This window comes from Salvelinus fontinalis, chromosome 42 (genome assembly GCF_029448725.1).
Source record: "Salvelinus fontinalis isolate EN_2023a chromosome 42, ASM2944872v1, whole genome shotgun sequence".
NCBI classification, from domain to species: domain Eukaryota; kingdom Metazoa; phylum Chordata; class Actinopteri; order Salmoniformes; family Salmonidae; genus Salvelinus; species Salvelinus fontinalis.
In genome coordinates, this window is record NC_074706.1 from 17,798,424 (window position 1) to 17,822,969 (window position 24,546).

At 52.6% G+C, this 24,546-nt stretch overlaps 1 protein-coding gene across 2 annotated transcripts in view; it reads left to right on the top strand.

Annotated features, from left to right (window-relative positions):
* Positions 1-24,546, top strand: part of zdhhc5a (zinc finger DHHC-type palmitoyltransferase 5a) — a 38,992-nt gene that overhangs the window by 11,096 nt on the left and 3,350 nt on the right. The window contains exons 1-10 of one of the 2 annotated variants that reach the window (XM_055909481.1): positions 2,872-3,073; positions 5,024-5,145; positions 15,217-15,374; positions 15,920-16,092; positions 16,690-16,792; positions 18,939-19,030; positions 19,719-19,845; positions 20,254-20,374; positions 20,707-20,819; positions 23,386-24,413. In XM_055909481.1, the coding sequence (XP_055765456.1) occupies positions 2,919-3,073; positions 5,024-5,145; positions 15,217-15,374; positions 15,920-16,092; positions 16,690-16,792; positions 18,939-19,030; positions 19,719-19,845; positions 20,254-20,374; positions 20,707-20,819; positions 23,386-24,413 (2,192 nt within the window). In that variant the 5' untranslated portion in view covers positions 2,872-2,918. Of the gene's footprint in view, positions 1-2,871; positions 3,074-5,023; positions 5,146-15,216; positions 15,375-15,919; positions 16,093-16,689; positions 16,793-18,938; positions 19,031-19,718; positions 19,846-20,253; positions 20,375-20,706; positions 20,820-23,385; positions 24,414-24,546 lie in introns of those variants that run through there. The other variant, XM_055909482.1, reaches the window with a different exon arrangement.

Consider the following 24,546-nt stretch of genomic DNA (forward strand, 5'->3'; position numbering starts at 1 on the left):
CGATGGAGCTAAACACGTGCATCTCTCTCCCACACTTTTCCTCCCTCTCTCTTATTCCCACCCTCCCCTTTTCTTTCCCTCTATCCCATCTGTCTCTCTCTCCCCTCCCTCGCCCCCCCCTCCTCCTAGGAGCTGTGTCCCAGCAGACATCCAGAGGCCCTGCCACAACATATCTGGCTAAAGAGAAGAAGAGGAGGATCACAAGTCACACCACAGCGGGGGCGGAGAGAGCGACCGTGCCTGTAGGAAAACCTGTTGGATTCAAATTCTCTTCCTTACAGATTATCACACTGCTCTCCTAACTGCCAGCCTCCCCCTTCACACTCACACAGACGGAGAGACGGACACAAACAGAATCACACACTGACTCAGACAGTAGAGACGGATAGACCGAGGCTAACACCGTTAGACACACACAGAAACACACACACAGAATCACACGCACTCCTCTAGAAGTAGCCCTAGAGAGTCACATAAACGTCTCGCAGCCACTCAGACTCGTACTCCGAGACTCAGTTGGTTCTCAGGGGTCGTGGTGGGAGGGTGTGCCCCCCCCCCTCTCGTTGCACTCCGCTGGGGGACGGAAGTAGAGGAATGGTCCTGGGGGACCGGCTGGCTGGCTGCCTCGCTCAGTGAGACGGAGGCTTATGTAACTAACAGCCCGCCTCATCTTTCTCTCCTTGGCTAGCTAACACAGCTGGGCCTTGAGTCTACAGACACTGGGGAGGAGCTCATCAGCCCCCAACTAGGGAATATAGCTTCCAGCTTCTAATCTTCAGGCCTTCATCCTTCCTCTCTGGGTTCAACTTCACATAGCTTTTTTTTTTGTCCTTTTTTTTTCTCTCTCTCTCTACCATTTTTCAGCAGGACCTTTTAAGGGTGTTTTGGATATGTGTACCCTCACGGACACCTCCAGGTTACAGGGACACACACAATTTGACCTGTGCACACGTCTTCTTCGACACACACCTGTAGCAGGTGGGATCGGCCTCTGAGACTTCCTGCTTGTCTCCCATTGGCTCAGGGATGCCCCGACCAGGAAGAACAAAGTCTGAGAGTCCGTCTACGAGCACATTGGCGTTTTTTAAGACGCTGTTTGGACTGAAGGGACAGCCCTTTAATTAGTAAGGAAACTAGCTGACCTCCAGAGTAAGTTTAGGACTGCTTGATATTCGTCTCCGCTGGTTTTTTTGCTCTCGTTTTGCTGTTTTGTTTTTCCTATCTCATCTGACGATTGATCCGACCAGGGAGCAAAATAACCAGAGACAAGAATCCCACTTGGCCACAATCAAAGGCCATTTTGCTATGCCTTTCTCTCTTCCTCTGTTTTTCCCTTTCCCTCATTATGCATATCAACTACCTGTTTACACACTAGACCAGCTACAGTCATAGCCTACCTTTCTATCGAGGCAAAAAAAAATAAACGATTAAGTTGCGACCTTTTTATGTCTTTTACCTGCGACAAATCAAAAACCTTGCAATCAATCTCTACCTCTCAATCGCGTCATACCCTTTGAAAAAGTCTGTGTCGGAACCAAATCCATACTCGGTCGCTCTACATCCCAGACCGAGTAGTGTACAGACCGACCAGTCGACAGAGCGTCCAAAACAATCTGTCATCTTAGTCTGGACGGGGAGAAGGTTATTGGGTCAACGTCATTGAACTGGACCAGAGATCTTTGAAATATGAAGTTATTGATACGGGATTTCATTGAACAGGGAATGTATAGCAGGTCAACCAAGGCGATCTGCCTCATCCTCTGTACCTAACTGACATTATGACGCCCGAAAGTTGAGTTGTGTTTTTGAAACCATTTACGAGTCTAGGGGACTAGATGAGAGTAAGATTGTAATGAAATTAAGAAGAAATGTTAAAAGTTAAAACCGCTTTACTAGGACATCCTACTTATTTTCTTTTGAAAAGGGAGCGTCCAAGATTTTTATATACCACGCCCAAACAATCAAGCCATATCACAGCTTTTTTTTTTTTTTTTTTGCACAATTTTTTTTTTTGTATCGTAAAATTACTAAGCCTTCAATTAAGTTATTTACCTCTCGCACGCGCACATTTCTTGATATTCTTTTTTTTAAATGTCAAGCTATTGACCCAAATCAACTGTAAGAACCATTTTAAAGACTTAAGAAAAACCAAGCAAATTTAAAAGTATCAGCCTTGAGATTGACACACAACTGAGCAGAAGTTGTTGTCGTCCTCCTATATGAAGCCAGTAGTTCGAGCATAGAGCGGCAACGCCTCAATTTTACGAGAACACGTCTTTAAATAGTGGCTCTGTTTATCTTCATGTTCCAGTCTACTTTTATGTTGTCCGGAGGGCAGCAAAACAAAAGCCTTATCGTGGAGTCTCTTCAAGCCTCTAGTGGCTAGCAGAGTGCATCTCAATCAAATACCCCCCTCTGTCTCTGTCTTACCCCCTCCTTTCAAATACCCTCCGTCTTATCTTACCACCTCCTCTTAGACAAGGCCAAAGGTCAAGTTGAATAGGCATCAAACAACTTCGCGCAAAGGGACAGAGTTGTTTTATGAACACACGGTTTAGGGAGGGCCAATCTACCCTTTCTTTCTTTTCATCCCCCTCTTTCCGGTGAACATGCAGAAACGTGGGTCTTCTCTCGTCCTGGTCCGATTGAGAAGGGGACTCCTCTACCTCCCTCTCTAACCCCTTCAATCCCTCGCTCTCTCTCTCTCTGTGCTCTTTCTCTTCATCTCTCCCTCCCTCTTTATCTATAATCCCTCCATCCACACACCCCAAACAAATCCTCCCTACCCCCTCATCCCCACCCTCCCTGGGTGGGGTAATTCCACCCCCCTCCCCTCTACCCCCCCCCCCCCCCCCCCCCCCCCCCCTTTCCTGAGTAATCAAAGGCATTATAGCCCCCCTCCCCTCTCCCCCTGTGTGATGCCGGGCAGCAGTAAGAGTGGGGGTGCGGGTGGCCTCCCCTCGCCCCCCCACACCGCCTCCCCGTCCCGGCCACTTCGCCCGTCCCGCTACGTGCCCGTGTCGGCGGCGACGGCCTTCCTGGTGGGATCCACCACGCTCTTCTTCTGCTTCACGTGAGTACGACCAAACCGCCCCCCCCCCCAGGTCACACGCGCACACACGTCATATACACACACGTCACACACTCATACACATGTCATACACAGATGCTCAAATGCATGGCGTGTACACGTCCCACACAAGTCACACACACACACACACACACACACACACACACACATACAAGACCGTCTCCTCAAACACACCCACACCTTTACATAAACACTTATCCCCACACACACCCTCACTTGGTTAGTTCTCTGCCTTTCTAGAAAGACACACTCACATACATCAATTCGGACACACCAGTCCCCTACCGCCTGCCTGTAGTGTGACAGTTATTGAGTAGTGCACAGTCAGCCAACCCCTGGCAATGGGACAGAGCAGAGCAACGTCAGACGTAAAGACACACATACTCCTGACACTCACACACACTCCTCTCTCTACTCAACATGCTCCTCAGCTCTCTCTCTACTCGACATGCTCCTCAGCTCTCTCTACTCGACATGCTCCTCAGCTCTCTCTCTACTCGACATGCTCCTCAGCTCTCTCTCTACTCGACATGCTCCTCAGCTCTCTCTTTACTCGACATGCTCCTCAGCTCTCTCTCTACTCGACATGCTCCTCAGCTCTCTCTACTCGACATGCTCCTCAGCTCTCTCTACTCGACATGCTCCTCAGCTCTCTCTCTACTCGACATGCTCCTCAGCTCTCTCTCTACTCGACATGCTCCTCAGCTCTCTCTACTCGACATGCTCCTCAGCTCTCTCTCTACTCGACATGCTCCTCAGCTCTCTCTCTACTCGACATGCTCCTCAGCTCTCTCTCTACTCGACATGCTCCTCAGCTCTCTCTCTACTCGACATGCTCCTCAGCTCTCTCTCTACTCGACATGCTCCTCAGCTCTCTCTCTACTCGACATGCTCCTCAGCTCTCTCCCTACTCGACATGCTCCTCAGCTCTCTCCCTACTCGACATGCTCTTCAGCTCTCTCTCTACTCGACATGCTCCTCAGCTCTCTCTCTACTCGACATGCTCCTCAGCTCTCTCCCTACTCGACATGCTCATTCTCTCTCTCTCTCTCTCTCTCTACTGAACCTGCTCACCAGAGCTCTGTCTCTACTCAACGTGCTCCTCAGCTCGCTCTCTCTTTCTTTCTTTCATACTCACACACAGTTGAGTGTGTGACAGTAGTAGTGCAGAGTAGGATAGACAGGACAGATCAACGTCGTGAGGTCATCAGGCAGGTGGAGGTCGTGTCCTGTCAGTTCATAGCTCTACTCCAGATTACAACAACCACCACCATGCTGGAATAGAGGGAAAATAGGCCAGCATCTGTCACTATTAATAAAGAGCTGTCATTCTCTCTCTCTCTTTTTAACTCTCGTTCTTTTTTGCAATCCGTCTTCCTCTGAATTTGCTCAACTCTGTTGAAGTTAATCAGAAAGTGCTTTATTCACTAGACAAATGCGCAATCTTGGCTAAACCTAGCATGAACTACCTCTCTCCTACTCTCTCTTCCTCGCTCTCACAATCTTTCTCTCTCTGTCTCTCTCTCCCTGTGTTTCAGGGTGTTGGCTCGTTGTCTATGCAACATGAGAGATACGCTCTTCCTAAACAGATACTGTTGACAATTTTGCTCCTGTAGTGCCACTGCCCTCCCTGTCAAAAACACTTCTAAAGGCCCACTCCTTTGTTAAAATGTTTTCATAAAATAAATAAAAAACACTACAAAATGGCAGCCCTTCCACTTGGTTTGCTATAAAGCTGAAAGATGGGGCAGGACAAATGTAACCACTCTCAAATTCGTAGATGGAGCTTACTGTCAACAACACTGCTGTGATATTCCTTCCTTTATTAAGGTGTTCAGAGGCAACGGGGCTCTGCTGTGCTTCTTGTTATGAATAAAGACAATTGATCTAACTTAATTCCCCTCTCTTTTTCTCCCTCCGTCTCTCTTTCAGGTGCCCATGGCTGTCGGAGCAGTTCTCGGTTGTCGTGCCGATCTACAACGGTGTCGTCTTCCTGTTCGTCCTGGCCAACTTCTGCATGGCCACTTTCATGGACCCGGGCATCTTCCCCAGAGGTGTGTGTGTTGCACAGATGTATAACAACATCTCATGCTCCCTGCAAACACCCTGTATGACTGTCTACTGCCTATGCTGTGTAGTTGTGTGTGTGTGTTCATGCTGATCTAGTAAGGGAGAGCGTGTGTTCGTGCTGATCTAGTAAGGGAGAGCGTGTGTTCGTGCTGATCTAGTAAGGGAGAGCGTGTGTTCGTGCTGATCTAGTAAGGGAGGGGGGGGTGTTCGTGCTGATCTAGTAAGGGAGGGGGGGGTGTTCGTGCTGATCTAGTAAGGGAGGGGGGGGTGTTCGTGCTGATCTAGTAAGGGAGGGGGGGGTGTTCGTGCTGATCTAGTAAGGGAGGGCGTGTGTTCGTGCTGATCTAGTAAGGGAGGGGGGGGTGTTCGTGCTGATCTAGTAAGGGAGAGCGTGTGTTCGTGCTGATCTAGTAAGGGAGGGGGGGGTGTTCGTGCTGATCTAGTAAGGGAGGGGGGGGTGTTCGTGCTGATCTAGTAAGGGAGGGCGTGTGTTCGTGCTGATCTAGTAAGGGAGGGGGGGGTGTTCATGCTGATCTAGTAAGGGAGAGCGTGTGTTCGTGCTGATCTAGTAAGGGAGGGGGGGGTGTTCGTGCTGATCTAGTAAGGGAGGGCGTGTGTTCGTGCTGATCTAGTAAGGGAGGGGGGGGTGTTCATGCTGATCTAGTAAGGGAGAGCGTGTGTTCGTGCTGATCTAGTAAGGGAGGGGGGGGTGTTCGTGCTGATCTAGTAAGGGAGGGGGGGGTGTTCATGCTGATCTAGTAAGGGAGAGCGTGTGTTCGTGCTGATCTAGTAAGGGAGGGGGGGGTGTTCATGCTGATCTAGTAAGGGAGAGCGTGTGTTCGTGCTGATCTAGTAAGGGAGGGGGGGGTGTTCATGCTGATCTAGTAAGGGAGGGGGGGGTGTTCGTGCTGATCTAGTAAGGGAGGGGGGGGTGTTCATGCTGATCTAGTAAGGGAGGGGGGGGTGTTCGTGCTGATCTAGTAAGGGAGAGCGTGTGTTCGTGCTGATCTAGTAAGGGAGAGCGTGTGTTCGTGCTGATCTAGTAAGGGAGGGGGGGGTGTTCATGCTGATCTAGTAAGGGAGAGCGTGTGTTCGTGCTGATCTAGTAAGGGAGAGCGTGTGTTCGTGCTGATCTAGTAAGGGAGAGCGTGTGTTCGTGCTGATCTAGTAAGGGAGAGCGTGTGTTCATGCTGATCTAGTAAGGGAGAGCGTGTGTTCATGCTGATCTAGTAAGGGAGAGCGTGTGTTCGTGCTGATCTAGTAAGGGAGAGCGTGTGTTCGTGCTGATCTAGTAAGGGAGAGCGTGTGTTCATGCTGATCTAGTAAGGGAGAGCGTGTGTTCGTGCTGATCTAGTAAGGGAGAGCGTGTGTTCGTGCTGATCTAGTAAGGGAGGGGGTGTGTTCGTGCTGATCTAGTAAGGGAGAGCGTGTGTTCGTGCTGATCTAGTAAGGGAGGGCGTGTGTTCGTGCTGATCTAGTAAGGGAGGGCGTGTGTTCGTGCTGATCTAGTAAGGGAGAGCGTGTGTTCGTGCTGATCTAGTAAGGGAGAGCGTGTGTTCGTGCTGATCTAGTAAGGGAGGGCGTGTGTTCGTGCTGATCTAGTAAGGGAGGGGGGGGTGTTCATGCTGATCTAGTAAGGGAGAGCGTGTGTTCGTGCTGATCTAGTAAGGGAGGGCGTGTGTTCGTGCTGATCTAGTAAGGGAGGGCGTGTGTTCGTGCTGATCTAGTAAGGGAGGGGGGGGTGTTCATGCTGATCTAGTAAGGGAGAGCGTGTGTTCGTGCTGATCTAGTAAGGGAGGGCGTGTGTTCGTGCTGATCTAGTAAGGGAGGGGGGGGTGTTCGTGCTGATCTAGTAAGGGAGGGGGGGTGTTCGTGCTGATCTAGTAAGGGAGGGGGGGGTGTTCGTGCTGATCTAGTAAGGGAGGGGGGGGTGTTCGTGCTGATCTAGTAAGGGAGGGGGGGGTGTTCGTGCTGATCTAGTAAGGGAGGGGGGGGTGTTCGTGCTGATCTAGTAAGGGAGGGGGGGGTGTTCGTGCTGATCTAGTAAGGGAGAGCGTGTGTTCGTGCTGATCTAGTAAGGGAGAGCGTGTGTTCGTGCTGATCTAGTAAGGGAGGGGGGGTTGTTTGTGCTGATCTAGTAAGGGAGAGCGTGTGTTCGTGCTGATCTAGTAAGGGAGGGGGGGGTGTTCGTGCTGATCTAGTAAGGGAGGGGGGGGTGTTCGTGCTGATCTAGTAAGGGAGGGGGGGGTGTTCATGCTGATCTAGTAAGGGAGAGCGTGTGTTCGTGCTGATCTAGTAAGGGAGGGGGGGGTGTTCGTGCTGATCTAGTAAGGGAGGGGGGGGTGTTCGTGCTGATCTAGTAAGGGAGGGGGGGGTGTTCATGCTGATCTAGTAAGGGAGAGCGTGTGTTCATGCTGATCTAGTAAGGGAGAGCGTGTGTTCGTGCTGATCTAGTAAGGGAGGGGGGGGTGTTCATGCTGATCTAGTAAGGGAGGGGGGGGTGTTCGTGCTGATCTAGTAAGGGAGAGCGTGTGTTCGTGCTGATCTAGTAAGGGAGGGGGGGGTGTTCATGCTGATCTAGTAAGGGAGGGGGGGGTGTTCGTGCTGATCTAGTAAGGGAGGGGGGGGTGTTCATGCTGATCTAGTAAGGGAGGGGGGGGTGTTCGTGCTGATCTAGTAAGGGAGAGCGTGTGTTCATGCTGATCTAGTAAGGGAGAGCGTGTGTTCGTGCTGATCTAGTAAGGGAGAGCGTGTGTTCATGCTGATCTAGTAAGGGAGAGCGTGTGTTCATGCTGATCTAGTAAGGGAGAGCGTGTGTTCATGCTGATCTAGTAAGGGAGAGCGTGTGTTCATGCTGATCTAGTAAGGGAGAGCGTGTGTTCGTGCTGATCTAGTAAGGGAGAGCGTGTGTTCGTGCTGATCTAGTAAGGGAGAGCGTGTGTTCATGCTGATCTAGTAAGGGAGGGGGGGGTGTTCGTGCTGATCTAGTAAGGGAGAGCGTGTGTTCGTGCTGATCTAGTAAGGGAGGGGGGGGTGTTCGTGCTGATCTAGTAAGGGAGGGGGGGGTGTTCATGCTGATCTAGTAAGGGAGGGGGGGGTGTTCATGCTGATCTAGTAAGGGAGAGCGTGTGTTCATGCTGATCTAGTAAGGGAGGGGGAGGTGTTCGTGCTGATCTAGTAAGGGAGGGGGGGGTGTTCATGCTGATCTAGTAAGGGAGGGGGGGGTGTTCGTGCTGATCTAGTAAGGGAGAGCGTGTGTTCGTGCTGATCTAGTAAGGGAGGGGGGGGTGTTCATGCTGATCTAGTAAGGGAGGGGGGGGTGTTCATGCTGATCTAGTAAGGGAGGGGGGGGTGTTCATGCTGATCTAGTAAGGGAGAGCGTGTGTTCATGCTGATCTAGTAAGGGAGAGCGTGTGTTCGTGCTGATCTAGTAAGGGAGAGCGTGTGTTCATGCTGATCTAGTAAGGGAGGGGGGGGTGTTCGTGCTGATCTAGTAAGGGAGAGCGTGTGTTCGTGCTGATCTAGTAAGGGAGGGGGGGGTGTTCATGCTGATCTAGTAAGGGAGGGGGGGGTGTTCATGCTGATCTAGTAAGGGAGGGGGGGGTGTTCGTGCTGATCTAGTAAGGGAGGGGGGGGTGTTCATGCTGATCTAGTAAGGGAGGGGGGGGTGTTCGTGCTGATCTAGTAAGGGAGGGGGGGTGTTCATGCTGATCTAGTAAGGGAGGGGGGGGGTGTTCATGCTGATCTAGTAAGGGAGAGCGTGTGTTCGTGCTGATCTAGTAAGGGAGGGGGGGGTGTTCGTGCTGATCTAGTAAGGGAGGGGGGGGGTGTTCGTGCTGATCTAGTAAGGGAGGGCGTGTGTTCGTGCTGATCTAGTAAGGGAGGGGGGGGTGTTCGTGCTGATCTAGTAAGGGAGGGGGGGGGTGTTCATGCTGATCTAGTAAGGGAGAGCGTGTGTTCATGCTGATCTAGTAAGGGAGGGGGGGGTGTTCGTGCTGATCTAGTAAGGGAGAGCGTGTGTTCGTGCTGATCTAGTAAGGGAGGGGGGGGTGTTCGTGCTGATCTAGTAAGGGAGAGCGTGTGTTCATGCTGATCTAGTAAGGGAGAGCGTGTGTTCGTGCTGATCTAGTAAGGGAGGGGGGGGTGTTCGTGCTGATCTAGTAAGGGAGGGGGGGGTGTTCATGCTGATCTAGTAAGGGAGAGCGTGTGTTCATGCTGATCTAGTAAGGGAGAGCGTGTGTTCGTGCTGATCTAGTAAGGGAGGGGGGGGTGTTCGTGCTGATCTAGTAAGGGAGGGGGGGGTGTTCGTGCTGATCTAGTAAGGGAGGGGGGGGTGTTCATGCTGATCTAGTAAGGGAGAGCGTGTGTTCATGCTGATCTAGTAAGGGAGAGCGTGTGTTCGTGCTGATCTAGTAAGGGAGGGGGGGGTGTTCGTGCTGATCTAGTAAGGGAGAGCGTGTGTTCGTGCTGATCTAGTAAGGGAGGGGGGGGTGTTCATGCTGATCTAGTAAGGGAGGGGGGGGTGTTCGTGCTGATCTAGTAAGGGAGGGGGGGGTGTTCATGCTGATCTAGTAAGGGAGAGCGTGTGTTCATGCTGATCTAGTAAGGGAGAGCGTGTGTTCGTGCTGATCTAGTAAGGGAGGGGGGGGTGTTCGTGCTGATCTAGTAAGGGAGGGGGGGGTGTTCATGCTGATCTAGTAAGGGAGAGCGTGTGTTCATGCTGATCTAGTAAGGGAGAGCGTGTGTTCGTGCTGATCTAGTAAGGGAGGGGGGGGTGTTCGTGCTGATCTAGTAAGGGAGGGGGGGGGTGTTCGTGCTGATCTAGTAAGGGAGGGGGGGGTGTTCGTGCTGATCTAGTAAGGGAGAGCGTGTGTTCATGCTGATCTAGTAAGGGAGAGCGTGTGTTCGTGCTGATCTAGTAAGGGAGGGCGTGTGTTCGTGCTGATCTAGTAAGGGAGAGCGTGTGTTTATGCTGATCTAGTAAGGGAGAGCGTGTGTTCATGCTGATCTAGTAAGGGAGGGGGGGGGTGTTCGTGCTGATCTAGTCAGGGAGAGCGTGTGTTCGTGCTGATCTAGTAAGGGAGAGCGTGTGTTCATGCTGATCTAGTAAGGGAGAGCGTGTGTTCATGCTGATCTAGTAAGGGAGGGGGGGGTGTTCGTGCTGATCTAGTAAGGGAGGGGGGGGTGTTCATGCTGATCTAGTAAGGGAGGGGGGGGTGTTCGTGCTGATCTAGTAAGGGAGGGGGGGGTGTTCGTGCTGATCTAGTAAGGGAGGGGGGGGTGTTCGTGCTGATCTAGTAAGGGAGGGGGGGGTGTTCGTGCTGATCTAGTAAGGGAGGGGGGGGTGTTCGTGCTGATCTAGTAAGGGAGGGGGGGGTGTTCATGCTGATCTAGTAAGGGAGGGGGGGGTGTTCATGCTGATCTAGTAAGGGAGGGGGGGGTGTTCATGCTGATCTAGTAAGGGAGGGGGGGGTGTTCGTGCTGATCTAGTAAGGGAGGGCGTGTGTTCGTGCTGATCTAGTAAGGGAGGGGGGGGTGTTCATGCTGATCTAGTAAGGGAGGGGGGGGTGTTCGTGCTGATCTAGTAAGGGAGGGCGTGTGTTCGTGCTGATCTAGTAAGGGAGGGGGGGGTGTTCGTGCTGATCTAGTAAGGGAGGGGGGGGGTGTTCGTGCTGATCTAGTAAGGGAGGGGGGGGTGTTCGTGCTGATCTAGTAAGGGAGGGGGGGGTGTTCGTGCTGATCTAGTAAGGGAGAGCGTGTGTTCGTGCTGATCTAGTAAGGGAGGGGGGGGTGTTCGTGCTGATCTAGTAAGGGAGGGGGGGGTGTTCGTGCTGATCTAGTAAGGGAGGGCGTGTGTTCGTGCTGATCTAGTAAGGGAGGGGGGGGTGTTCGTGCTGATCTAGTAAGGGAGGGGGGGGTGTTCGTGCTGATCTAGTAAGGGAGGGGGGGGTGTTCGTGCTGATCTAGTAAGGGAGGGGGGGGTGTTCGTGCTGATCTAGTAAGGGAGGGGGGGGTGTTCGTGCTGATCTAGTAAGGGAGGGGGGGGTGTTCGTGCTGATCTAGTAAGGGAGGGGGGGGTGTTCGTGCTGATCTAGTAAGGGAGAGCGTGTGTTCGTGCTGATCTAGTAAGGGAGGGGGGGGTGTTCGTGCTGATCTAGTAAGGGAGGGCGTGTGTTCGTGCTGATCTAGTAAGGGAGGGGGGGGTGTTCGTGCTGATCTAGTAAGGGAGGGGGGGGTGTTCGTGCTGATCTAGTAAGGGAGGGGGGGGTGTTCGTGCTGATCTAGTAAGGGAGAGCGTGTGTTCATGCTGATCTAGTAAGGGAGAGCATGTGTTCATGCTGATCTAGTAAGGGAGAGCGTGTGTTCGTGCTGATCTAGTAAGGGAGGGGGGGGTGTTCGTGCTGATCTAGTAAGGGAGAGCGTGTGTTCATGCTGATCTAGTAAGGGAGAGCGTGTGTTCATGCTGATCTAGTAAGGGAGAGCGTGTGTTCGTGCTGATCTAGTAAGGGAGGGGGGGTGTTCGTGCTGATCTAGTAAGGGAGGGGGGGGTGTTCGTGCTGATCTAGTAAGGGAGAGCGTGTGTTCGTGCTGATCTAGTAAGGGAGAGCGTGTGTTCGTGCTGATCTAGTAAGGGAGGGGGGGGTGTTCATGCTGATCTAGTAAGGGAGAGCGTGTGTTCGTGCTGATCTAGTAAGGGAGAGCGTGTGTTCATGCTGATCTAGTAAGGGAGAGCGTGTGTTCATGCTGATCTAGTAAGGGAGAGCGTGTGTTCGTGCTGATCTAGTAAGGGAGAGCGTGTGTTCATGCTGATCTAGTAAGGGAGAGCGTGTGTTCATGCTGATCTAGTAAGGGAGAGCGTGTGTTCGTGCTGATCTAGTAAGGGAGAGCGTGTGTTCATGCTGATCTAGTAAGGGAGAGCGTGTGTTCATGCTGATCTAGTAAGGGAGAGCGTGTGTTCGTGCTGATCTAGTAAGGGAGGGGGGTGTGTTCATGCTGATCTAGTAAGGGAGGGGGGGGTGTTCGTGCTGATCTAGTAAGGGAGAGCGTGTGTTCGTGCTGATCTAGTAAGGGAGAGCGTGTGTTCGTGCTGATCTAGTAAGGGAGGGGGGGGTGTTCGTGCTGATCTAGTAAGGGAGGGGGGGGTGTTCATGCTGATCTAGTGGGGGGGGGTGTTCGTGCTGATCTAGTAAGGGAGGGGTGTGTTCGTGCTGATCTGGTAAGGGGGGGTGTTCGTGGTAATCTAGTAAGGGGGGGGTGTTCGTGGTGATCTAGTAAGGGGGGGTGTTCGTGGTGATCTAGTAAGGGGGGGTGTTCGTGGTGATCTAGTAAGGGGGGGGTGTTCGTGGTGATCTAGTAAGGGGGGGGGTGTTCGTACTGATCTAGTAAGGGGGGGGTGTTCGTGGTAATCTGGTAAGGGGGGGGTGTTCGTGGTAATCTAGTAAGGGGGGGGTGTTCGTGGTGATCTAGTAAGGGGGGGGGTGTTCGTGGTGATCTAGTAAGGGGGGGGGTGTTCGTGGTGATCTAGTAAGGGGGGGGGTGTTCGTACTGATCTAGTAAGGGGGGTGTGTTCGTGGTGATCTAGTAAGGGGGGGGTGTTCGTGGTGATCTAGTAAGGGGGGGTGTTCGTGGTGATCTAGTAAGGGGGGGTGTTCGTGGTGATCTAGTAAGGGGGGGGGTGTTCGTACTGATCTAGTAAGGGGGGTGTGTTCGTGGTGATCTAGTAAGGGGGGGGTGTTCGTGGTGATCTAGTAAGGGGGGGGGGTGTTCGTGGTGATCTAGTAAGGGGGGGGGTGTTCGTGGTGATCTAGTAAGGGGGGGGGTGTTCGTGGTGATCTAGTAAGGGGGGGGGTGTTCGTGGTGATCTAGTAAGGGGGGGGGGTGTTCGTGGTGATCTAGTGAGGGGGGGGGGTGTTCGTGGTGATCTAGTAAGGGGGGGGGGGGTGTTCGTGGTGATCTAGTAAGGGGGGGGGGGGTGTTCGTGGTGATCTAGTAAGGGGGGGTGTTCGTGGTGATCTAGTATGGGGGGGTGTTCGTGCTGATCTAGTAAGGGGGGGGGTGTTCGTGGTAATCTAGTAAGGGGGGGTGTTCGTGGTGATCTAGTAAGGGGGGGGTGTTCGTGGTGATCTAGTAAGGGGGGGGGTGTTCGTGGTGATCTAGTAAGGGGGGGGTGTTCATGGTGATCTGGTAAGGGGGGGGTGTTCATGGTGATCTAGTGGGGGGGGTTCATGGTGATCTAGTAAGGGAGGGGGGGGTGTTCGTGGTGATCTAGTGAGGGGGGGGGTGTTCGTGGTGATCTAGTGAGGGGGGGGTGTTCGTGGTGATCTAGTAAGGGGGGGGTGTTCGTGGTGATCTAGTAAGGGGGGGGGGGGTTCGTGGTGATCTAGTAAGGGGGGGGGGGTGTTCATGGTGATCTGGTAAGGGAGGGGGGGTGTTCATGGTGATCTAGTAAGGGCGGGGGGGTGTTCATGGTGATCTAGTAAGGGGGGGTGTTCATGCTGATCTAGTAAGGGGGGGGTGTTCGTGCTGATCTAGTAAGGGGGGGGTGTTCATGCTGATCTAGTAAGGGTTGGGTGTTCGTGCTGATCTGGTAAGGGGGGGGGGGGTTGGGTGTTCGTGGTGATCTGGTAGGGGGGGGGTGTTCGTGCTGATCTGGTAAGGGGGGGGGGGGGGGGGGTGTTCGTGGTGATCTGGTAAGGGGGGTGGGTTCGTGGTGATCTGGTAAGGGGGGTGGGTTCGTGGTGATCTAGTAAGGGGGGGGTGTTCGTGGTGATCTGGTAAGGGGGGATGTTCGTGCTGATCTGGTAAGGGGGGGATGTTCGTGCTGATCTGGTAAGGGTTGGGTGTTCGTGGTGATCTAGTAAGGGTTGGGTTTTCATGCTGATCTAGTAAGGGGGGGTGTTCGTGGTGATCTAGTAAGGGGGGGGGGGTGTTCATGCTGATCTAGTAAGGGGGGGGGGGTGTTCGTGGTGATCTAGTAAGGGTTGGGTGTTCGTGGTGATCTGGTAAGGGGGGGGTGTTCGTGGTGATCTAGTAAGGGTTGGGTGTTCGTGGTGATCTGGTAAGGGGGGGGTGTTCGTGGTGATCTAGTAAGGGGGGGGGTGTTCGTGGTGATCTAGTAAGGGGGGGGGTGTTCGTGGTGATCTAGTAAGGGGGGGTGTTCGTGGTGATCTAGTAAGGGGGGGGGGGGTGTTCGTGGTGATCTAGTAAGGGGGGGGGTTGTTCGTGGTGATCTAGTAAGGGGGGGGGGTGTTCGTGGTGATCTAGTAAGGGGGAGGGTGTTCGTGGTGATCTAGTAAGGGGGAGGGTGTTCGTGGTGATCTAGTAAGGGGGGGGGGTGTTCGTGGTGATATAGTAAGGGGGGGGGTGTTCGTGGTGATCTAGTAAGGGGGGGGGTGTTCGTGGTGATCTAGTAAGGGGGGGGTGTTCGTGGTAATCTAGTAAGGGGGGGTGTTCGTGGTGATCTAGTAAGGGGGGGGGGGTGTTCGTGGTGATCTGGTAAGGGGGGGGGGTGTTCATGGTGATCTAGTAAGGGGAGGGTGTTTGTGGTGATCTAGTAAGGGGGGGGGTGTTCGTGGTGATCTGGTAAGGGGGGGGGTGTTCGTGGTGATCTAGTAAGGGATGGGGGGATGTTCGTGGTGATCTAGTAAGGGGAGGGTGTTCGTGCTGATCTAGTAAGGGAGGGGGGGGTGTTCGTGGTGATCTAGTAAGGGGGGGAGTGTTCGTGCTGATCTAGTAAGGGAGGGGGGGGTGTTCGTGGTGATCTAGTAAGGGGGGGGTGTTCGTGGTGATCTGGTAAGGGGCGGGGGGGGGTGTTCGTGGTGATCTAGTAAGGGGGGGGGTTTCGTGCTGATCTAGTAAGGGGGGGGGGTTTTCGTGGTGATCTGGTAAGGGGCGGGGGGGGTGTTCGTGGTGATCTAGTAAGGGGGGGGTGTTCGTGGTGATCTAGTAAGGGGGGGGGGGTTTCGTGCTGATCTAGTAAGGGGGGGGGGTTTTCGTGCTGATCTAGTAAGGGGGGTGTTCATGCTACTTTATTAACAGTGTTTGTGGTTCTCCAGCGGATGAGGATGAGGACAAGGAGGATGATTTCCGCGCTCCGCTCTATAAGACAGTTGAGATCCGAGGCATCCAGGTCAGGATGAAATGGTGTTCCACCTGCCGCTTCTACAGACCGCCCCGCTGCTCACACTGCTCCGTGTGTGACAACTGTGTGGAGGTACGCACACACACACCGTCTCACATCAACATACAGCCGGACGGCGTCACGTATCCTCTAAAGCAGAGCTCTCCAACCCTGTTCCCGGGAGAGCTATCGTCCTGTAGCTGTTCACTCCAACTCAACCGGATTTGATTAAGTACCTGGGTGATAAGTTAAATCAGGTTAGTTGGAGTGAAACCCTACAGGAAGGTAGTTCTCCAGGGTTGGAGAGCCCAGCTCTTAACAGATGCCTTTGAACAAACCTATGGTGGAATGAGCCCTCAGCCCCCTCCCCAGGGATTCAGCCCACTGTTTTCTAAGGTCAATATAATAGCCTCCACTATCCTATGGGACCAGAGAGGCGGGGGAGGGGGGGGGGGCGCGCCCGAGAAACAAAGAGTTGGGCTCTCTTGCGTAAAGCTCTCGTCCTATCCAAGTGGAAGTGCAACACGCGTACCGGACCCTACTGTCAGTGTTTTACATAAACAGGACACACAAAGTCTCACACTGTCCCTTTTAACTTTGTACAAATGGCTCTAACTCGCCCTTTGCTCCTGCTCCAGGACTTTGACCACCACTGCCCGTGGGTGAACAACTGTATCGGCCGGAGGAACTACCGTCACTTCTTCCTCTTCCTGCTGTCGCTGACGGTCCACATCACGGGAGTGTTTGGCTTCGGCCTGCTATACGTCCTCTACCACACACAGCAGCTGGACAGGGTCCACTCTGCCGTCACGTATCCTGTACACAGGGTGTTAGGGTTAGTGTGTGTGTGTTTTGGGGTGGGGGGTTGTTGTGAGAGTGTGTGTGGTTGGATGTATAAGTTGGTTCATGTGTGTGTTTTTGGGGAGGGGGGGGGGGGTTGTGAGTGTGTGTGGTTGGATGTATAAGTTGGTTCATGTGTGTGTTTTTTTCGGGGGGGGGGTGTTGTGAGTGTGTGTGGTTGAATGTATAGGTTGGTTCATGTGTGTGTTTTTTTGGGGGGGGGGGGGTGTGTTGTGAGTGTGTGTGGTTGGATGTATAAGTTGGTTCATGTGTGTGTTTTTTTGGGGGGGGGGGGGGTTGTGAGTGTGTGTGGTTGGATGTATAGGTTGGTTAGTGTGTGTGTATTTGGGGCGGTAGATTACTGGGTGTCCATCTGTCGGATGATGTGCATCTCCTGAGTATTTCATTTTCAGCACATTTTCGGAAGTCTATGCCTGAGATGAGCCCTGGTCAAAAAGTAGTGTACTGTGTAAGGAATAGAGTGCCATTTGCGACGCGCCCTGTGAGTGTGTTATTTGGTGTCTCGGTTCAGACGTCTCTGTTCCCTCCTTAACCCCTGGTCTCTCAGTATGGCAGTGATGTGTGTGGCTGGTCTCTTCTTCATCCCGGTGGCTGGTCTCACTGGCTTCCACATGGTACTGGTGGCCCGCGGGAGAACCACCAACGAGCAGGTATAACACACACACACACCGGGGACAAACCACCAACTAACAGGAATAACACACACACACACACCGGGGACAAACCACCAACTAACAGGAATAACACACACACACACCGGGGACAAACCACCAACTAACAGGTATAACACACACACACACACCAGGGACAAACCACCAACGAGCAGGTATAACACACACACACACACCGGGGACAAACCACCAACTAACAGGTATAACACACACACACACCGGGGACAAACCACCAACGAGCAGGTATAACACACACACACACACCGGGGATAAACCGCCAACTAACAGGTATAACACACACACACACACCAGGGACAAACCACCGACTAACAGGTATAACACACACACACACACCGGGGACAAACCGCCAACTAACAGGTATAACACACACACCAGGGACAAACCACCGACTAACAGGTATAACACACACACACACACCGGGGACAAACCACCAACTAACAGGTATAACACACACACACACCGGGGACAAACCACCAACGAGCAGGTATAACACACACACACACACCGGGGACAAACCGCCAACTAACAGGTATAACACACACACACACACCAGGGACAAACCACCAACTAACAGGTATAACACACACACACACCGGGGACAAACCACCAACGAGCAGGTATAACACACACACACACACCGGGGACAAACCGCCAACTAACAGGTATAACACACACACACACACCGGGGACAAACCGCCAACTAACAGGTATAACACACACACACACCGGGGACAAACCGCCAACTAACAGGTATAACACACACACACACACCAGGGACAAACCACCAACTAACAGGTATAACACACACACACACACCAGGGACAAACCACCGACTAACAGGTATAACACACACACACACACCGGGGACAAACCACCAACTAACAGGTATAACACACACACACACCGGTATGTCTTTTTTCAAAGTGTCTTAATTGCCAAGAGGCTGGACCCAAATCTGGCAGCCCCCTGGACTAGAATTGACCCTGCAATTGCAAAGATTAGCTGTCATCACAGAAATAGTGAGAGAGATTCTCATCCCCTGGGAAAACGGAGACCGAGGTCAAATCAAAATCAACGTTTATTTGTCATGTACACGGGACACAACGGGTGCTTACAGATCAGGCGTTGTTGCCTTATTCATGCCCATTCTCCTTGAAGAGACATCTAGACCCCTTGTTTGCGTCAGATCCAACACTCCGCCCAACCCATCCCGAACCGTCACACCCTCTTATCTGTCGCCTTTTTCCTGTCGCGTACCTCTTTTGTTGTTGTCTGAGAAGTGAACCGTTGGTGTGCGTTTGTGTTGACGTTGTTCTTAAAGGCCCAAAACATTTCATCTCTACAACGGCCCCATGATAATCCTCCAGAATGTGACCCCGCTACCCCTCCCTCCATCCCTGTCTCCCTCATCCCTGTCTCCCTCATCCCTGTTTCCCTGCGTCCCTGTCTCCCTCCGTTTCTGTCTCCCTCCGTCCCCGTCTCCCTCCGTCCCTGTCTCCCCATCCCTCCCCTGAATGCACATGTACAGGTCATAATCTCATCGAGGAGAGAGAATAATCCTCTGTCCTCCTCATCCCTCCCTCCCTCTATTTATCCTCCATTTTTATTTGGGGCTTGACGCTCCATGTTTGATGTTTACACTTTAAATAGGTTGTGTTGATGAACGGATGATGTCTTGAGGAAAATGAATAACCAATTTTTTTAATCTTCTGTCATTCTCTCCCCCTCTTCTCATTCTCTCTTTCTCCCCCTCCTCTCTTTCTTTCTCCCTCTTGTCTCTTTCTCGCTCCCTCTTGTCTCTTTCTTTCTCCATATTGTCTCTTTCTTTCTCCATATTGTCTCTTTCTTTCTCCATATTGTCTCTTTCTTTCTCCATATTGTCTCTTTCTCTCTCCCTCTTGTCTCTTTCTCTCTCCCTCTTGTCTCTTTCTCTCTCCCTCCTGTCTCTTTCTCTCTCCCTCTTGTCTCTTTCTCTCTCCCTCTTGTCTCTTTCTCGCTCCCTCCTGTCTCTTTCTCTCTCCTTTCTCTCCCCCTCCCCCCTGTCTCTTTCTCTCCCTCTCCCCCCCTGTCTCTCTCTCCGTCTTTCCCTCTCTCTCTCCCTCAGGTGACGGGGAAGTTCAGGGGAGGAGTGAACCCTTTCACTAATGGCTGTTGGAAGAACGTTTCTCACGTGCTCTGCAGCTCCCAAGCCCCCAGGTCTCTCTCCCTCTGTCTCATCGTTGTCTATGGATTTACAGTATGCTAATAGTGTACATCTGGTTGCATTACGATCAGGTCAAACAGTGTATTGAGCTGCAGTCATCCCTGCATGCTATTAGGGATTTGATTGATGACCGAGAGTGGGTCCTCATAGAGTTGTATAGAGGACTCTAGATGGATACAACCCGTTTTAGCATGGACATTTCCATTGAGGGCTTCCGACTTTTTATGGTAGTCAACTGGGTGGGATTTCCTATGGGTTGGGAGCAATCAGCCAATGACCAGAGCATTGTCTTTTTCAAATTGGGTTGCCTTTGGTTGGAAATGGGTTTAAGCTAGAACACTGCCATCTAGTGGCCACCATAACTGAATGACACGAGTTGGTTCAGGTGGCGATAAATCACCAATATTATCTTTACGCTTTCTTTTTCAAACACAGAATAAAAAAACGTGACTACTTTTAAATGGAGATGCTGTCACAGGCGCCATATTGGCACAGATACAAAGATGAGGCCTCTGTCTATCTCTATGGGTCTTCTTCATCCTCATGTGCTTCTTGCTCTCCCTCGTCCGTTCCTTCTCTTACTGCCCTTTCTCCCTCCTGTCCCTCTCCATCGGGTACCCTCACTCTCCTCCTCTTCCTCCTTGTCCTTTTAATAATGTGATCCGATGTGGTCTTCGTCAGGTACCTGGGGAGGAAGAGGAAGCCTCACGGTGTGGTTGTCCAGCCTCCGTTCCTCCGGCCACAGCTCACTGACACCCAGCTGGCCGCCAAGGTCCTCGACAACGGTATCCACGGAGACCTTCACCGGGTATGCCGCGACAAAGACCCATGCACGCACTCATTTACGTACATGGCAGACGTGCGCCCACTCATGCACACACACACACACACACACAAATAGCTCCTTCTGGCTCTCAGCATTGTGAATGGTTAATGTTCTCCAGTTGCCACGGCACTGGGCTCTATAGACTTTGACATTCTATTAAATGTCATTCATTTCTTAGTCTGCTTCTCTCTCTTCCCTCTCTCTCGCTCCCTCTATCTCTCTCTCGCTCCCTCTATCTCTCTCTCGCTCCCTCTATCTCTCTCTCCCTCTATCTCTCGCTCCCTCTATCTCCCTCTCTCCCTCGCGCTCTCTCCCTCTCGCTCTCTCCTTTCCCTCTCCCTCCCTCTTTCTCCCTCCCTCTTTCTCTCTCCCTCCCTCTCTCTCGCTCAGTCTAAGAGTAGTCTGGAGATGATGGAGAGTCAGTCGTGTGATGCGGAGCCCCCTCCTCCCCCCAAACCGGAGCTCAGGTACCCCGGCCTGTCCAGAGGCCACCAGGAACAACACACCGAGGGTACGTACACACACACGCACTCACATTGAAACACACGCTCAGTTCACCAGAGTTGTGTTCATTACTACACAGCGTAGGAAAACGTTTTGCAACGTAGAAGGTAAACGAGCGTTTTCTGTTGGGACAAGTTCAGGTAGTCCCTCTCTGTTTCCGTTTGTCTTCTTCCGTTTGGTGCCTAATGAACACGGCCCAGGTTGTTGCTGTGAATGACAGTGTGTTATCAGTCAACTTAGCTGGCAAAAATGAAATGTAAGTTTGCGTATGATAACAATTATGTACCCCAAGTGAATTTATTTAAGGCTCTCGCTCTTTTCCTCTCTCTCTCTCCACAGAGAGTAGTCTTCTGAACAAAGCCCCGCCCACACCCACCATGTATAAATACAGGCCGACCTATAGCAGTCCGGGAAAGAACCACACTGCCCTCACTCATGCCTACGCCAACCAGGTAACAAAACACCCACTGTCTTAATGCCAACCGGCTAGCTCGCGCATAAGGCGACCGTGTGTCTCTGTGTGATTACGTGTGAGAGTGTGTCCGCGTCTGAAAGAGTATGTGCGTGCTGTGTGAGGTATGATCCATGTCAAACTACTCCGGTAACACACACACACACACACACACACACACACACACACACACACACACACACACACACACACACACACACACACACACCCTGTTCTCTCTGACTCGGCTTAATATTTCATATAGCAGGGATCTCATTGGCTGCGTGCCTGTCTGTCTTTAATCGTTTTGATTTGTTCTGATTTGTTCATGCGTCTCTGTTTTTACTTGTGGCTCCTTTTCCTGCCTTTTGATTGGTTACTCAGTGGCTTTCAGTTGAAGAGTATCAGTAAGTGAATGCAGGAGTATTTTTCTTTATTTTCTTTAGTTTGTCTGTTCTTATGTCTTGTTACCCAACCTTGTGTGTCATCTTTTAGCCTGTAGCTTTCCCCACGCCGTTGTAAAAGAGATTCTCCCCTATCATTCTCTCGTTGTAGAAAGATTTTGTGGTAGTTAATTAACATATTATAAAATGTTGCATTTGGGCCTATGTTACATGTATGGTGTGTTTCTTATATGTCACACAATCTGATCATAATTCACTTACATCAATTCTGGGATCCCGAGTGGCGCAGCGGTCTAAGGCACTGCGTCTCAGTGCTGAAGGGGTCACTACAGACCCTGGTTCGATCCCGAGCCGTGTCACAACCGGCCGTGATCGGGAGTCCCATAGGGCAGCCGGGTTAGGGGAGAGTTTGGCCCGGGGTAGGCCGTCATTGTAAATAAGAATTTGTTCTTAACTGACTTGCCTGGTTAAATAAAGGTTAAATAAAATAAAGATATCACACAGTGGACTTGTCAATGGCCCAGCTGCTGTTTGACGTTTTCTCCACAAGAGGGCATCAAGGTGCACAGTCGAACAGGCAGGGCCTCACAAGCCTCCTTTGGGCTCAGTACAACAACAGCCATGCCTACATCCCAAATGACACCCTATCCCCTATAACAGGGAGGGGCAACTGGCCGCCGCAGCCCTTTTGAAGGGATCAGTAAAACAAATATTTATTTATTTTTGGGGGGACTCAGTCGAGGTCTCAACTTAGAACAGTAGAATACACCAGGTGCAGTATCGTAATTTGTTCGTTCATCAGCAGTTTTTCTCTTGTGTCAGTTACTGATAGTCAGTCAATTTGCCCTTGTCAGCAAAAAAACATTTTTTTTAGATTGCTAAGTTTGTATAGCGGCCAGCTATCTAAACTTGTTATCATGATCGAATTACCGGCCGGAGGGGCCCTTATGTTTTCGTTACTCCGATATCATATTAAAAACGGCAAACATTCCTCTCTGCCCCGTGGCAAAATGTGTAGAATTCAGCGGAGGCTGCTGAGGGCAAGACGGCTCATAACACTGTCTGGAGCGGACCAAACGGAATGGCAAACCGCGTGTTTGATGGATTTGATACCGTTCCACTGATTTCCCGCTCCAGCCATTAACATGAGCCCGTCCTCCCGAATTAAGGGGGCCACCAACCTCCTGTGGTAGAATTGCGCAAACTTAGCTGCTACCAAGGGGGGGGGGGGGGGCTACAACAATGTTTTGCAGTGTGGGGGGTGTGTAGGTGCGCAGACCCGCCTGCAATTGCGAACCCTTGTGATGAGTTCAGATTTTCTTCCCCTGTGGCCCCCACCCCCCCCATCAAAGTTGCCCATCCCTGCCTTATAACGAGCACTACTTTTTGACCAGGTCCCCGTATGGCTCTGGTCATAAATGGTGCACTATGTAGGGGATAGTGTGCCATTTGGGAAACAGGAGCTCTCTATCGGGAGCCGGGAGAGAAGATGGTTGTTTTGCTCTGTTAACTCTGATTGCGTTATCTGTTAGCCGGGGCCCCAACGACATCCATTTCATTCGCTCTTAGGCTGAGTTCCAAAAGTAGTGCACTAAATGCGGACTAGGGTGCCATTTGAGAGACAAGCTTATTGTTCAATGGGCACACATGTTCCCCCCCCCCCCATCCCATCCTATATATACTGTGTGTGTGTGTTTTAATTTTCTGTCCTGTGTGTTGTAAAGACAACATACTGTAACAGAAGCCATGTGGGCATTCTAAAAGCTCTAGGCCCCTATATTCTTCCCCCTGCAGACCCCTTGTGTGTAGTGAATAGTGAAGCCCATGCATCTGGTTTGAAAGAGTTGTTCGCCTTGTTCTTCCCACGGTGGTTTTATTGGTAGTGGATTAGTGCTCATTCCACTTTCAATTCTCATTCCACTTTCCAGTGTGGGATTCAATGACAAGGATCGAGTTAACACGACATTATCTTCTCTCCCTCTTCTTTTCCCCTTCCCTCCTCCCTCTGGCTCTCTTCTTTCTCTTCATCTCTCCCTCCACCTCACTCTTTCTCTCTCCCTCTCTCTGTCTCTGTCACTCTCTCTCTCTCTCTGTCTCTCTCTGTGTCTCTCTCTGTGTCTCTCTCTCTGTCTCTCTCTCTCTCTGTGTCTCTCTCCCCACCAGATGAGTCGAGGGGACAGTCTGAAGGAGTCGTCTTCTCTGCTCCAGTCCAGCCAGCAGCCTGGCTTCCGCTCTGAACCCAGCCTGGATGGGAGAGAGGCCCCAGGGGAGAGAGGGGGAGGAGGAGGATTGGGAGGAGGTGGAGACAGACCCGGAGGAGGGGGGTCAGTAGGGGGGGCACCAGGGTCAGGGGGTGGCGGTATCCCCGGTTACTCCCTTGGGGGACGTTCCTACCCCTCCTTTTCAGACCCAACGGTTCTATCTTCCGGTGGAGGGGGAGGGGCTTCCCGTTCTTCCAGCGTGCGTTCTGGCTCCGCCCACAATGCGGCCCACGTCTCCGAGGCGACGACCTCCACGAGCTACAAGAGCCTGGCCAATCAGACGCCTCCTCCGCGCAACGGCAGCCTATCGTACGACAGCCTGCTCACGCCCTCCGAGAGCCCCGACTTTGAGTTGGCCGCACACGACATGTCGCCCGGACGCCACCGTACCCCCGCCCCGCCCCCCGTCCTGGGCTACTCCTCCCCCTACCTGTCGGCCCAGCTCAGCCAGCAGAGAGACGCAGAGCTCCACCAGCCCTCCGCCTCTTCCGTAGCCCTCCTTTCCTCCCCACACCGCGCCCACTATCTCCGCGCCTCCTCTTCCTCCCCCCTGCCTCCCCCTGAGAGGGAGCGACTCCTCCAGGAATCGCACTCCCACTCCCACCACTCTCAGCCCCCTCCCTCCTCCGCGGCCCCCCAACCCCCCCACCCACACCACCACCACCACCACAGCAGCCACAGCTCCAGACCCCCCCGCTTCTCCCGGCCCCCGCTCCTGTCCGACTCGGCCGCCCCCCACCATTACCCGTACCGCACCCGGTCCACGGACACCCCCCTGGCCCCCTCCACGCACCCCCCGCGCTCCCCCCACCCCCCGCCGCTGGGGAAGTCTCTGTCGTACTCTTCGGCGGCGGCGGCGGCGATGCAGTACCGGATGGTGCGCAAGGCGTCGGCCGGAGGGGGAGGGGGGGGCGGGATCCAGGCACCTAAGTGAGTAACGGCTCTGCTCTTTACTGACTGACTGCAGCCCGCTGCCGCCTCCTTCTCTTCCTCCTCTTCTTCCTCCTCCTCCCAGGCTCCTGTGAGTTACTTTACCTCTTTTTCCCCCCGTCGTCTGTTTTCC